At 43.7% G+C, this 13,807-nt stretch overlaps 1 protein-coding gene across 1 annotated transcript; it reads right to left on the reverse strand.

The window, feature by feature from the left end:
• Window positions 1–1,694: 1,694 nt before the first annotated feature.
• On the reverse strand, window positions 1,695–12,861 carry LOC102915294 (T cell-interacting, activating receptor on myeloid cells 1). Its single transcript, XM_042266448.2, has 6 exons — window positions 12,746–12,861; window positions 10,460–10,495; window positions 8,289–8,579; window positions 7,501–7,797; window positions 3,216–3,354; window positions 1,695–2,663 (listed from the first exon to the last, which is right to left on the reverse strand). Exons 1-6 carry the CDS (start codon window positions 12,777–12,779, stop codon window positions 2,639–2,641), a joined length of 822 nt encoding a protein of 273 aa, XP_042122382.2. The 5' UTR covers window positions 12,780–12,861; the 3' UTR covers window positions 1,695–2,638.
• Window positions 12,862–13,807: the final 946 nt, after the last annotated feature.

Consider the following 13,807-nt stretch of genomic DNA (forward strand, 5'->3'; position numbering starts at 1 on the left):
GTGTGGAGGTGGCAGTGGGAGCGTGTGCTGGATGGAGGCTTTTCTCATCTCTCAGGGAGCTTGGGATGGAACAAGAAGCAGGCTGTCTTAAATTTCATTTCCCATTAGGCTGTGATAAAACACACCTACAAAGACCAGGCCTGGCAGTGCACACCTTTAACTCCAGCAAGCCCGAGGTGGAAGCAGGTGGATCTCCACGAGTTCAAGGCCAGCTTAGTCTATATAGTGAGTTCCAGCACAGCCGGGCCTACACTGTGAGACCCCATTTCAAAACAAAGGCAAAAACAACCCAAATGCAATTTGATAGGCTTTATTTGACTCACAATTCCAGCTTAAAGTCCAGCATTGACAGGACACCAAGGCAGCAGACACTTGAAGCAGCTGCTCACATTGCTTTCATGGTCAAGAGCAGAAAGTAATGAATTGATGCATGCATGCTAATACTCAGCTTCTTTACTCTCAGAAAATTTGGGGGACCCAAGAAGTGGCGCCATCCAAATTCAGAGTAGGTCTTCCCACCATAATTAAACCCAGTTAAGAAAATCTTCCACAGGGCTGGAGAGATGGCTCAGAGGTTAAGAGCACTGACTGTTTTTTCCAGAGGTACTGAGTTCAGTTCCCAGCAACCACATGATGGCTTATGACAATCTGTAATAAGATCTTGTGCCCTCTTCTGGCCTGCAGTCATACATGCTATATACATAATAAATAAGTAAATCTAGAGAGAGAGAGAGAGAGAGAGAGAGAGAGAGAGAGAGAGAGAGAGAGAGAGAGAGAGAAAAGAAAAAGAAAAAGAAAATCTTCCACAGACATGAGACATGACCACAGGCCAACTTAATGTAGACAGTTCCTCATTAAGACACCCAGGTGATTCTAAATTGTGTCAGGTTGACAGTGACAGTCAAGACCACCCATCACACAACTATAAACCTCAAAATGTACTGTCTGTGACCCACTTACACAGTCATGCCATCTGTCCCAAAGGGTGCAGGAGGCCAGGCACATGAGCCTGTGGGGGTCCATTTTCCATTCAAACCATTAAAGATGTGGAAAGGGAACAGAGGAAGAAACACTGGGGATGAGAAAGAATAATAGAGGGGTGAAGAGGATCAAAGTTCATTGCATGTCTATACTGAACAATCACAACAAACTCTCTTACTATAAACTATTATTTGCCATTGATACTTTTAAAAAGAATGGATGAAGTATTCACTAAGAATGTATTTGAGGGCTGGAGCAATGACTCAGCAGTTAGGAGCATTGACTACTGTTGGAGAGGACCTTGCTCCGTTTTCCAGCACTCACATGCTGGCTTACCACCGTCAAAACACTCATACACGTGAAAATTAATAAATCTTTAAAAAAAGAATATAAACATATATGTAAGAAACATATAATAAATATAGTGTATATAGAGGCAAATATATAATTTATATAGTCTAGATAACCAACAGTGCCAGAGAAGATTCTCAACATGTATGTTCTTGTTTTGTTTTGTTTTTTTGAGACAGTTTCTCTGTGTAGCCCTGGCTGTCCTGGAACTCAAACTCAGAGATCTGCCTGCCTTTGCCTCCAAATGCCTTTGATGGGATCAAAGGAGTATGCTGCCACCATCTGGCAACACGTATCTTCTTCTTCTTCTTCTTCTTCTTCTTCTTCTTCTTCTTCTTCTTCTTCTTCTTCTTCTTCTTCTCTTAAATTTATTTAACTTTATTTAATGTGCATTTGGAGTGAAGGTGTCTGATCCCCTGGAACTGGAGTAACAGACAGTTGTGAGCTGCCATGTGGGTGCTGGGAATTGAACCTGGGTCCTCTGGAAGAGCAACCAGGGCTCTTCACCTCTGAGCCATCTCTCCAACCCTAACACATACGGTCTTAAGAAAATGCAAACTGGGGCTGGGGGTGGTGACACATGCTGTTAATCCCAGCACTGGGAGGCCGAGGCAGATGGATGTCTGTGAGTTCAAGGCCAGCCTGGTCTACATAGCAAGTTCTAGGACAGCCAGGGCTACATAGTAGAGAGACCCTGTCTCAAAAACATCAAAGGGAAAAGAAGTGTTAGAAAAAAGAAAAAAGGGAAACACACACACACAATGTATACATATACACTAATGTGTCAGATAAGCGTTTATGTGTTGCAGAGTATTCCTTTATACTGTAAGAAGATGTGTCCCTGTAGTTGGTTTAATAAAGAGCTGAATGGCCAGTAGCTAAGCAGGAAGAGGTTAGGTGGGACTTCTGGGGACAGAGAGGTCTCAGGGAAGAAGAAAGACAGGGTTGCCAGCCAGACGTGGTGGTAGCAGGATGGGCATCACAGAGTAAAGGTAACCCAACCAAGTAAAAGAACATTGATTTAAAAATACAGGTTAATTTAAGTTCTAAGAACTCGTTAGGTATAAGCTTAAGCTAAGGTCGAGCTTTCATAATTAATAATAAGTCTCTGAGTGGTTATTTGGAAGCTGGCAGGTTGGGACAGAGAAAGCTTCATTACATCTGTGCCCAGGCCTGGCCTCCATTCTATGTGAAGAGTTGGAATGAGGCAGCCATCATCCTGTCCCTGGATGATTCTCAAAAAGCTGGCATCGTGGTTGCACAGAAATTCACAGGGATAATTTGGTCCAATCTCACCAAGGATTCCTTATTCCCCCAGGGCATTGTGGGGCCTGTGGGCAAAGAAAGACAAATTAAAATTTGCCACAAAAGTAGCTCTGAATTGGTGGGTAGGTTTGGTAGCTACCCTTTCATGACCAGTGAAATTCCTTATTCAGTACATAATTGATTACTTATTTCTTTCCCTAGGGTGATTGGAGAATATTTAACACACGAAGATTACATACGCTGGGGCTGGAGAGAGGACTCAGTGGGTAAAAGTACTGGGTGCTCTTGCGGAGGATCTTGGCTCAATTCCCAGCACCCATATGGTAGCTCACAATGATTTGTGCTCTGGAACTTCAGTTCCAAGGAGCCCAACACCCTCTTCTGGCCTCTGCAGGCATCAGGCATGCACACTGTACAGACACACACCTGGTACACAGACATACATTCAGGCAAACACACACATACACATTGACTCTTAAAATTAAATATGTCAAGACCTTGCTTTGCACATAGTAAACACAACTCAACTTGTATCTGTCAGTTATACCTTTGTCAACCCGGGATGGAGAAAACCCTCGCAATTACACAACAGCCCATAAAAAAGAGTGTTATTTTACCAGGGTCTATTTGGAGACAGCCTCTGGCTATGCCAGGCTTCAAGCAGGAAGCCTCCCAATATCAGCACAGTGACAGCAGCCACTCCAAACCGGATGAGGTTACCCACGGTGTAGCCTTCTCTCATGGTATCTGGGGGCTCTGAAAGGGAGAAGATGATCGTCACTGGCCACAGAGCGCATCCCTCCTTCACAGACAGATTGACCAAATCTGACTCCCATATTTCCACTGGCGTCATGGACTCTGTTCTCTAAAGATTTAACTTTAAATATTTTTTAAATTTAAGTTGAAATGGGTATCCTGTACCTTTATTTTTTTGTTCACTCTGCCTCAGTCTCTTTTACTTTGCTTGGCCTTACCTTATTTCCACCTCTGCTCTCTTCCATTTCTCTATCTCCCTTGATGCATTAGGGGTTATTCTTAGATGCAACATGTAGATCAAAGGAGACAGAGCTACACATAGATCTACAGAACACAGGAATCAGTGGTGGGTCAGGATGCCTCCTTGGATCACAAAATGCCATATGGGCAGCGAGCTTCAGAAAATTTGAACCTGGCAGAGGAGCTGTTGAATGGTAAGGAGCAAGGGAAACAGCTAAGTGGATAAAGGGCCTGAACCCCAGAATCCACATATAGCTGGATACAGTAGTGTGTATCTAAAATCCATACACACTGTAGTGAGACAGGAGGAGAATCCAAAGAAGCTTGAAGGCCACTTAGCCTGGCATCTGCAGCAGTGAACTGCAAGAGACCCTGTCTCACACAGAGCAAAAGGCAAGGAGTGATTGTCTTCTGACCTTCACACATACACCTTGGTATGTGAGTGCCTGCACTTAAACAGATCACACACACACACACACACACACACACACACACACACAGCAAAAGCAAAAGAAGGAGGGGAAAAAGGAAGAGGAGGAGGAGGAAAGGGGAGAGGAGGAGGAGAAAGAGGAAGAGGAGAAAGAGGAGCTGATGTGATGCTTGGCATTTAGCTATACTAAAAGACACTGCACATGAGTCAGCTCATCCCAAAAAGTGCAGCTTCATAACTAAACACACCAACAGCAAGGTTACCTGCAGGCATGACCCACAGGGAAAGGCAAATAATCTCACTGCTATGTAAGAACATCATTCTTTACCTATCATTGCCGACTACACAGACTTTCATATCTAACAGTTGATCACACTATTGAAAATCTCAAAGGCAAAAAGGGGGAATTTATGAGCAAGGTGTGTAGCATTTAATGGGGCAACATTCTGGCAGGAAACGGGATACTTTTGAAGACTTCAAACAGTAAAGGAATGATATCAGAGAGAAAACCCACTTACAGTTGTTTAACTATATCTACAGGAATAAGTGTAACAGGTAAAAGACCTCCACAGTGGAATCTTCAACACAAAAAAAGAAAATGAAGAGGACACTAGAACATGGAAAGACCTCCTGTGCTCATGGATTGGCAGAATTAATACTGTAAAAGGGGCTGTCTTACCAAAGCAGTTGACAGATTTGATGCTATCTGCATCAAAATCTCAATGATACTCTTCACAGTATTAGAAGAAACAATGCTGAAATTCCTATGGAAGCATGGAAGATATCAAGTAGCAAAACTGATCCTTTGATCCTAAAATCCACTTGAGAGCATCGTGATACCCAATCTCTGAATATATAATAGAGTGATAACAACAACAAAACCACAAGAAGCAGAATGGCGTTGGTGTCAAGACAGACATGTAGACCAGTTAAATAGAAGCTAGAAATCATCCCACATGGTGTGATTCACCTAATTCTGACAAAGTGGTCAAAAGCATACATCACAGCCAGGCATGGTGGTGCACACCTTGAATCCCAGTGCTCTGGGAGAAGAGGCAGGCAGATCTCTATGAGTTCCAGAGCAGCCTGGGCTACATAGTGAGTCCTTATCTCAACTACAAACAAACGAATTACAGAGAAGACCAAGTCCTTGTCTCAAAAACAAACAAACCTATTATAGAAGAGACATGCTCTTTAACAAATGATGCTGAGAAAACTGATGTCTAGTTAGTTGTTGAGGAATGGAATCAGATGCATCTCTCTCACCCTGCACAAAGATCAGTTCTAAATAGATCAAAGACCTTGGACCAGAAACTTGAACACTGCTATGGGGAAATCACTACAGATATAGACATAGGCAAGGATTTGCTGAAAAACTCTTCTGTAGCACAGAAAATGATCCAGAGAACTAACAAATGGGACTACATGACATTAAAAGGCTTCTGTATTACAAAGAAAACACTCTACAGTGTGACAACACATCATGAAGAATGGGGAAAATCTTGTGCATCAAACAGAAGAGTATTACATAGAATGTATAAAGAACTGAAAATAAAGCAACAAAAATCCTCCAAACAATATACGAGCTAAGGAACTGAATAGGCCATTCTCAGAACCAGAAACACAAATGGCCATTAAATAGTTGAAAAAGGTGTGCAGTAGTCTTAGCCATCAGGGAAATGTTAACTAAAACTGCTACGAAATCCTATCTTATCGCAATTGAAATGGCTGAACAAGTAACAACAAATGCTGGTGATGATGTGGGTAGAGAGGAATCCATAACACTGCTGGTGGGAGTGTAAACTTGTACCAGCCTTCATAGAAATCAGTATGGAGGTTTCTCAAAAAATTGAAAATATGACTACCATACAACCCAGCTATATCAATCACTCCTTGGTACGTATCTGGAGGACTGGAAGTCAACATATTGCAGAGATGTCTGCCCATCCATATTTATTTCTACCTTAGTCATAAATATCAGGAAACTAAACCAGCCTTGATGTCTACCCACGGAAGAATGGAGCAAATGTGATGTGTGTACTTAACAGAATTTTATACATCCATGAAGAAAAACAAGATCATGGAGTCTGCTGAAGATCATTACGTTAAATAAAATAAAGCAGGTTCAGGAAGGCAAGCATCATGTTTTCTTTCAAATGAGGAAACTCGGTTAAAATTGTATCCATGTTGTACAGGTGTGTGTGTGTGTGTGTGTGTGTGTGTGTGTGTGTGTGTGTGTATTTCTATATGGGGTCACTGAACCATACAGGGGATCATGAGAAGTGGGGACGAGAATTAGGTGGAAGAATGCATAGAACAGTAGAGGAGACATGGAAACTCACCCTGTGAAGAGAAGAGAGCAGTTTGAGGGCAGCTGGGGGACAGGGCCAGGCAGGGCAGTGTGTGAGAGAAGACACACAATAAATGTCCTTATTGCTTGTACAGAGTCACCCTGATTTGTGTGCTAATTGTATTAGTGATAAACACCTGACGGAAGCAACCAAAGGAAAGGGTTATTTTGACTCACTGTGTGAGGTTGCTGTAAATCATGGTGGGGAAGGCATGGTAACAAAAGCAGGAGGCAAACAATCATGTAGCATTCATAGTCAGGAAGCAGAGAGAGAGAGAGAGAGAGAGAGAGAGAGAGAGAGAGAGAGAGAGAGAGAGAGAGATAAATCCTGGGACTCAGTTCACATTGGCCTTTTCATTAAGTCTGGGATCCCAGTCCATTGATGGCACCACCTATTTTAAGGATGAGTCTTCCTACCTTAGTTAACCTTGTCTAGATTACCCCTCGTGGACAAGCCCAGAGATTTGTTTTCTTGGTAGTTCTATAACCCAATAAGATTAACTTTATATTAACCTGAAAGACTAATTAAAATAAAAAGAAGTCAGAGTAGCAGTGCACCCCTTCAGTCCTAGCATTCAGAGGCAAAGGCAGGCACATCTCTGTGAATTTGAGGCTGCCCTGGTCTACATAGTGAGTTACAAGGCCAGCCAGGGCTACATAGTGAGAATGTGCCTCAAAACAGTAATAACAACAATAAAAAATATAAATATTGCATAGCTAAATTGTTGGGGGATGTCTTTCTGTATGCTGTGAATATATGTTGTTCCCACTGGTTAATAAATAAGCTGCTTTGGCCTATGGCAAGGCAACTTAGAGGCAGGAAGGAAATCCAAGGAGAGAAACAGGAAAGAGAAAGGTAGAGTCTGGAGAGATACCCGTCTGCTGCCCAAGAAGCAACATGCCAGCAGACCTGTAAAGCCATGGAACACGTGGCAAAACATAGGTTAATAGAAATGAAACTAAATGATAATAAATTAGTTTAAGATATAAGAGCTAGCTAGCAAGAGACCTGCCATAGGCCATACAGTTTGTAAATAGTAGTAAGCCTCTGAGTGATTATTTTGAAGGCGGCTGAGGGACCACTACCCCCTCCCACAGGTGTTCAGAAAATGATAGCAAACCTTACCTGTCACAGAGACCTCCAGGGGATTGCTGGGGATTGAGGCCCGATAGGGAGCCTTTGCCTGGTAGTACACACAGCTGTATCTCCCCGAGTCTCTGGCTGTCACATTCAGAAGGGAGAAGTCAAGCACCCTTCCTGTGGCGCTCCTTATCTGCACAGGAGCTGAGCTTCCCTCCTTCAGCAATGCAAACCTCACGGGTCCGAGCACACTGCCCACTTTCTGGCACTGCAGTATCACCTGGCTCCCTGCAGGCACTGTGCCCCTGTGGTAGGCTTGGAGGGAAGGTTTAGACAAGTACCCTGGAGAAGAAAGAGGCTCTGAGCTCAAGGGGAGACGCTGTAGGCCTTGTGCACATTCCTGTTCTTTGTTGTTGCTTGTGTTCTTTCTTTGTTTTTCAAGACAGGGTTTCTCTGGGTAGCCCTTGTCCTGGAACATACTCTATAGACCAGGATGGCCTTGAACTCAGAGAGATCCACCTGCATCTGCCTCCCCAGTGCTGAAGTTAAAGGTGTGTGCCACCACTGCCGGGTAATGTTTTTTTTTTTTTTTTTTTTTTTTTTCCATTCTTTTTCTTGTGGGAGCAATCTACTGAGCCTCATCCCTCTCATTATCTACCGTGACTCTAGAACAGAGATTTTTTTTTCATTCCCACAAACCCTGGGTGGAAGCACATTCCCACTCCTCTATCCTTTGCTCTGGAGATCCTACCCTTCTTCATTCCTTCTCCCGGTCCCTCCCTTACCCCCAGCCTGAAGATGCCATATGTCTTCCCGAGATAGACCGTCCTTACCCGTGACCAATAGGAGAAGGGCATCACTGGGCTGGGTCCCGGTGCCATTGGGCCATTTGCTGAAGGATTCACAGGTGTAATGCCCTCCATGATTCTGCTGTAACTCAGCGATATGAAACTCAGCCATCTTCTCTGTCAAATCATGTGGCTTCCCAGAATCCAAAACGAAGCCTTCCTTTTTGAAGATGAAGTATTCACTTGGAGCAGGGCTCCTGCATCGCATTGTTACACTGCTTTTGGTGGGAAGCACTGAGCTGGGCCAGGCGCTGAGGCTGGGCTTGGGGGGTGGCCCTGGAAGCAAACAGAGCTCAGAGCTGTATCTGATGTGCTTACCTTCTCCCAGAGCCTCTGCTGCTTTTTTTTTTTTTTTATTTAGAGAAGGAGACTGCACTGTGGAGGTAGCTCAATTAGTGAAATGCTTGTTATGCAAGCATGAGTACTTGAGTCGGACTCCTGGAGTGAGCATAGAAATCAGGATGTGGTATGTATTCTTGAAATCTCATTGCTGGGCAAGTAGAGATTGATGCACCACTTCGGCTTTCTGGTCAGCCATTCTACCCTAATTGGCATGCCTCAGGTCCATTGGGAAAAAATTGCCTTAAAAAAGAAATAAAGAAAGAAAAAAAATATTTACAGTAACGCCCCCCCCCCCCCAACACACACATAAGAAAATGAACTAAAATAAAAAGCATGGAAAACTCCTGGGAAGTAACACCTGCCGCGGAGTCTGTGTCAGAGGAGCAGGCGATGGCAATTGAAGTTTGGGGTGATAGGCAAGGCCTCTAGACCACAGATGCCAGAATGTCTTTTGCTTCTGCTGTGCCTTCACATGTTTGCTGCTGAGATCTTTCTCTGGTATCTGCATGGTGTGAATGGGTGTGGGGAGATCCCCACTGCCTGTAATGAAGTGTGTTTATCTCACGGAAACATCCTGTTCTACTAGGTACTTTTACTTGTGAATTATTATGAAGATGATTCCTTCCTAAGCTGTACTGTCTATTTGAACATGATAATATTGGTTTAAACAGAGTTTTGATGATTACAAATAAATACAGGAAAGTGTTACACAAGCTAGGGCCTATGAGTTTCACCTAAGGAGCCGCAGAGACTGCAGTTCAGGTTAATGATTAAGGAAAGGGATTGAGTTCCAAGAGCCAGACTGGCTCACATTCTTTTAATCTTAATTCTTGTTGAAAGGTGCATTCACAGGTTTTGGTGTGCATCATAGCTGAAGCAAAGCCTTAAAATAACTTCAGGTTAGGTCAGATGCTTTGATAATAGCTTTGAGATGAAAAAGCCTAGAAAGCAATATAAAGTTCACAAAGACACATTGGGTTAGGGTCAGAAATACAAAGCAGTCCAGTTGTTACAGCTAATGTACTTTCCTTGCTAGGACTGGTTGATGATCAAAGGTGATGATTAATTCCTTGTGTCCATTTTTGCCCTCAAACTCTGGATATAAGAAACTACTGATGAGTGGGTATGCACCCTAAAGATTTAAAGTAGAGCTGAATGATTGTTTTACATGTAAAATTTTAGGATTGCGATTCCATTAAAATTCCTTATAAGATTACCTTTCAAGATAACTAATAAAGTGACTGAATCCTTTTTTGTAACTGTAAATACAGCCTGCCAGTAAAAGATGGCTGAGAAAGATACCCACTGCATGATCACACTGTGAAAATCTGTAACAAGTTTCTTAGATGTAAATGTACATGGCGTCTTGGGATGGCTTCTTTTTAATCATGTGAGAGACAAAAAAACATATTCATTATAAGTATTCACTGGTAAAATAGAATGTAACCACCTTGCAATTCCTACATTGCCTGAGAGACTTTGTTGAGGTATATAAGCAGTAGAGAAGAGAATGCAGTGATAAAACAAAGAAGGAAAGCATCAAGAGAGTATGTGAGTGTTTTTTTTTCCCCTATCCCTCAGATAAAAAGTCACAGTATGCCGACTCCATGGAATTCCCTTTGAGCACTGCACTGCTGGAGGCAGGTCCCCCAGCATTGGAAAATAGCACAGTTGTTGACCTCTGGCTTGTACATGAATGCACACTCACATGTGTACTCACATATGCACATGGACACACATACAGAAGATATAAAAAGGGGAGGAAAAAATTTGAAGTGAAAGATCAAGGAGAGTTTGCCTGAAGACCCACTTACCATTGACCGGAATGTCTGATTGCCCAACACACAGCCCTGGAAAAAAAATCCCACATGAGTCACAAGTTCCTAGTCCCCCTCCCTGGTCCAGAGGGGTACTCAGGGAGCACTGTCATCTTATCACTTGGAGTCTCCCTCTCAGGAGCTGCATGGTCCCTCATCTGGGCTGTGACTTCAGCTTGTATCTGAGGTTGGCTATTATCATCTTGTTGATCTCACTCCAAGGGTCCCTTCTTACTTCTCCAAACTCTCAAAAACTTCCAATTCTCATTCCCACCCCCAAGCTTCACACAATCACCATCTCTGTTGGAGGAGCAGGGATCACATTGCCTGGGTCATCACCTCTCCTCCAGGGAAGGGACACCAGCCTTGTAGGACACTGGGGAGGACAAGAAGTTAGCCTACTCCTAATGATGTCAAGAACCTCAGGAGGAAGCTGGTGCACCCCTTTAATTACAGCACTCAGGAGTCAGAGGCAGGAGGACCTCAGGGAGTTTGAGGCCAGCCTGGTCTACATAGTGAATTCTAGGATAGCCAGGATTGCATAGAGAGACCCTGTCTCAAAACAGACAGACAAAAAGACCCCATGGAGGGAGGCTTGGGAGATGGTTCTGCCAGTAAACTCTCAATACAAGCAAGTTTGATACTCACCACCCATGTGAAAAAGATCACTGTGATGGCGTATGCTTGTCTTCCCAATGCTGGGGAGGTGGAGACAGGAGGATCCCTTGAGCTCAGTGGCCAGCTAGCCTAGCCCAACTAGTGAGCCTCATGTGAACACACACACAAGCACACAATTTATTTACTATGTACACAAATAAATAAATGTAATAAAAATATATCTGTAATAAAAGCCCTCATGCCTCCACATGGTATCACCCCCTAGATAAAGATCTACAAATGGTGAATGGTAGCTGAGAGGAGAATCAGTCTCCTCCAGGGATGAGCTCCCATGTAGGTAGTCCAATCCCAAGAAGTCAGTCAGTCATAGACACATATGCATAGGATTAACGGTCAATGGTTGTATATATGTGCTCATATGCATGCATATAACATATATACACACACACACATACACATCTATATATAATAATGAATTAAAGAAAAGATCATGAATTGGGGAAAGATGCTCTGAGATCAATGGAAGAAGTGGTGGGCCCTGTGCTCATGCTTGTCTTTTTTTTTTCTTTTGGTGCTTAGAGACAGGATTTCTGTGTGTAGTAGCCCTGGCTGTCCTGGAACTCACTCTGTAGGACAGATAGACATCCACCTGTCTCCTGCTGTCAGTACTGGGATTAAAGATGTTCCACCACACCTGGGTTATTATTTTTGATGTAGGGTCTCATGTACCCATTCAGGCACCAATTAATTATGTAACCAGATGTTTTTGAACTTCTGACACTCCTGCCTCTACCTTTCCAGAGCTGGGAATACACGAGTGTGCCACCACACCCCACCATGAAAAGTTACTGAATAGCATTGATCACCAACTGTAGTTATTACTATATAAAAAAATGCTAGGCATAGTTGTACAAGCTCTTATCCCTGTCTTATCACCTGGTCTCACAGCCTGTAATCTCGGCTTTTGAGAGCAGAAGCAGGAGGATCTCTGTGAGTTCAAGGCCAGCCTGGCCTAGATACTAGGCTCCAGGTCAGCCAGGTTGCATAGTAAAAGCTTGTCTCAAAACAATTTAAATATAATAAACAAGAAGTTCTTTCTGTGGTTGGTCTCTGTTGTATCTTAGTCATAACAACTTGGCATCACAGAAAAGAAATAGCCTGCTGCTGATTCAACCTTGGCTAGCAACAGCATATAGAACTTGCCAGTTTTGAGTCCTTTACATTATACCTATGTTCTCTGTGTGTGTGTGTGTGTGTGTGTTTGTGTGTTTGTGTGTGTGTGTGTGTGTGTGTAGTCTCCAGTGGTCCAGACTGACCTTGATCTCCCTACTTAGCTGAAAATGTTCTTCCTTCAATTCATCATCTGCTTCTCTCCACCTTCCATGTCCTGGGATTACAGATTTGTGTCACCACAACTGGTTTATAGCACTGGGGATAGAACCCAGGACTCCACACTCACTAGGTAAGCATCCTGCCAACACAGCTACAGCCTAGACCCTGTGTTTCCCCCATCTATGTCTATTACTTTGGTTTTACCCTAATATGTACAATAAGATTTCTGATTCATCCTGTGCACTCAGGCACTGATCTGAGCTCTGTGTGAGTTCTGGCTTCAATCCCCATCCAAGAATCTCAACAATTTTATGATTTCCTGGAGCAACTTACGGAGGCAGAGAAGGGAAAGGAGCCTAGGGATCATGGTGGCTCAGAGGCTGGTCCAAGGGTCTTCTTCGGGACTCTTAGCAGAAGAATTGGACCAGGGTATTGCAGTCCTTCCAACCTCAATGAGTAGGCAAGACTGGTTTTGAGGTTTTGAGCTGGCTGCTCAGTTCCTTCTTCCCACATCCACTTTCAGGAAATGTGTAGATGGCCTCTGTTGCAACCCGTTCCTCTGAACTCCTTCAGAGACTTGACTCACTTGGTACTTTTCTGTCACAGTCAACTTTCAGGCCTTACACAGGTCACTTTCAAAAGGTCTAACACTGGGCTTGCCAGGTTCATTCTGAGATGATGTAAACTGAGATTTCTGATTTCTGATGTCAAGGCCGAGATTTATGCATAGATGGTGCCCCCTCATTGGTCCTTCCCGACCTGTGTTCTTCTAGTCCCCACTGAAGCCACTTGCAATGAAGACAGATTTACATAAACACTGCTCTGAAGGAGAGGCTTGATACTCACGTGACAGTGCCACGACCCTCCCCACCTCTCCTTCTAAGGGGGAAAGTCAACAGTCACCAAACCCAGCTGTGGCCATGTTTTACTGAACCCTGAAAACAGTGGCAGTTTAGCTCACAGGATAGTCCTGTACAAAACACATAATTGAAAATAAAAATCCTTCTTTAAAAGTAGGTGACCAACATTGACTTTTTTTTAACGTTCGATATTTTACTTTTTTTAATTAAGATTTTTTTCATTTTACATACCAATCACAGATCACCCTCTTCCCTCCTCCTGACCCTCCAGCCTCCCGTCCCCCAACACACTCCCCATTCCCTCCTACAAGAAGGTAAAGCCTCCCATGGGGAGTCAGCAGAGCCTGACATATTTAGTAGAGGCAGGTCTAAGCCCCTGCCCCTGCATCAAGGCTATGCAAGGTGTCCCACCATAGGCAGTGGGCTCCAAAAAGCCTGCTCACGCACCAGGGATGGATCCTGATCCTACTGCCGGGGGCTCCCTAAGCAGATCTGGCCGCACAACTGTCTGGCTTATATGGAGGGCCTAGTCCAG

Source organism: Peromyscus maniculatus, chromosome 1 (genome assembly GCF_049852395.1).
Source record: "Peromyscus maniculatus bairdii isolate BWxNUB_F1_BW_parent chromosome 1, HU_Pman_BW_mat_3.1, whole genome shotgun sequence".
Classification (NCBI taxonomy): domain Eukaryota; kingdom Metazoa; phylum Chordata; class Mammalia; order Rodentia; family Cricetidae; genus Peromyscus; species Peromyscus maniculatus.

Excerpts from the sequence above, each read along its gene's own strand:
- LOC102915294 (XM_042266448.2), bottom strand. The coding sequence starts at position 12,779 with ATGATCCCTAGGCTCCTTTCCCTTCTCTGCCTCC. Across the intron at positions 8,580-10,459 it reads ATCAGACATTCCGGTCAATG|GGCCACCCCCCAAGCCCAGC; the intron begins GTAAGTGGGTCT and ends GTTTGCTTCCAG. Across the intron at positions 2,664-3,215 it reads CTGTCTCCAAATAGACCCTG|GCCCCACAATGCCCTGGGGG; the intron begins GTAAAATAACAC and ends CTTTGCCCACAG.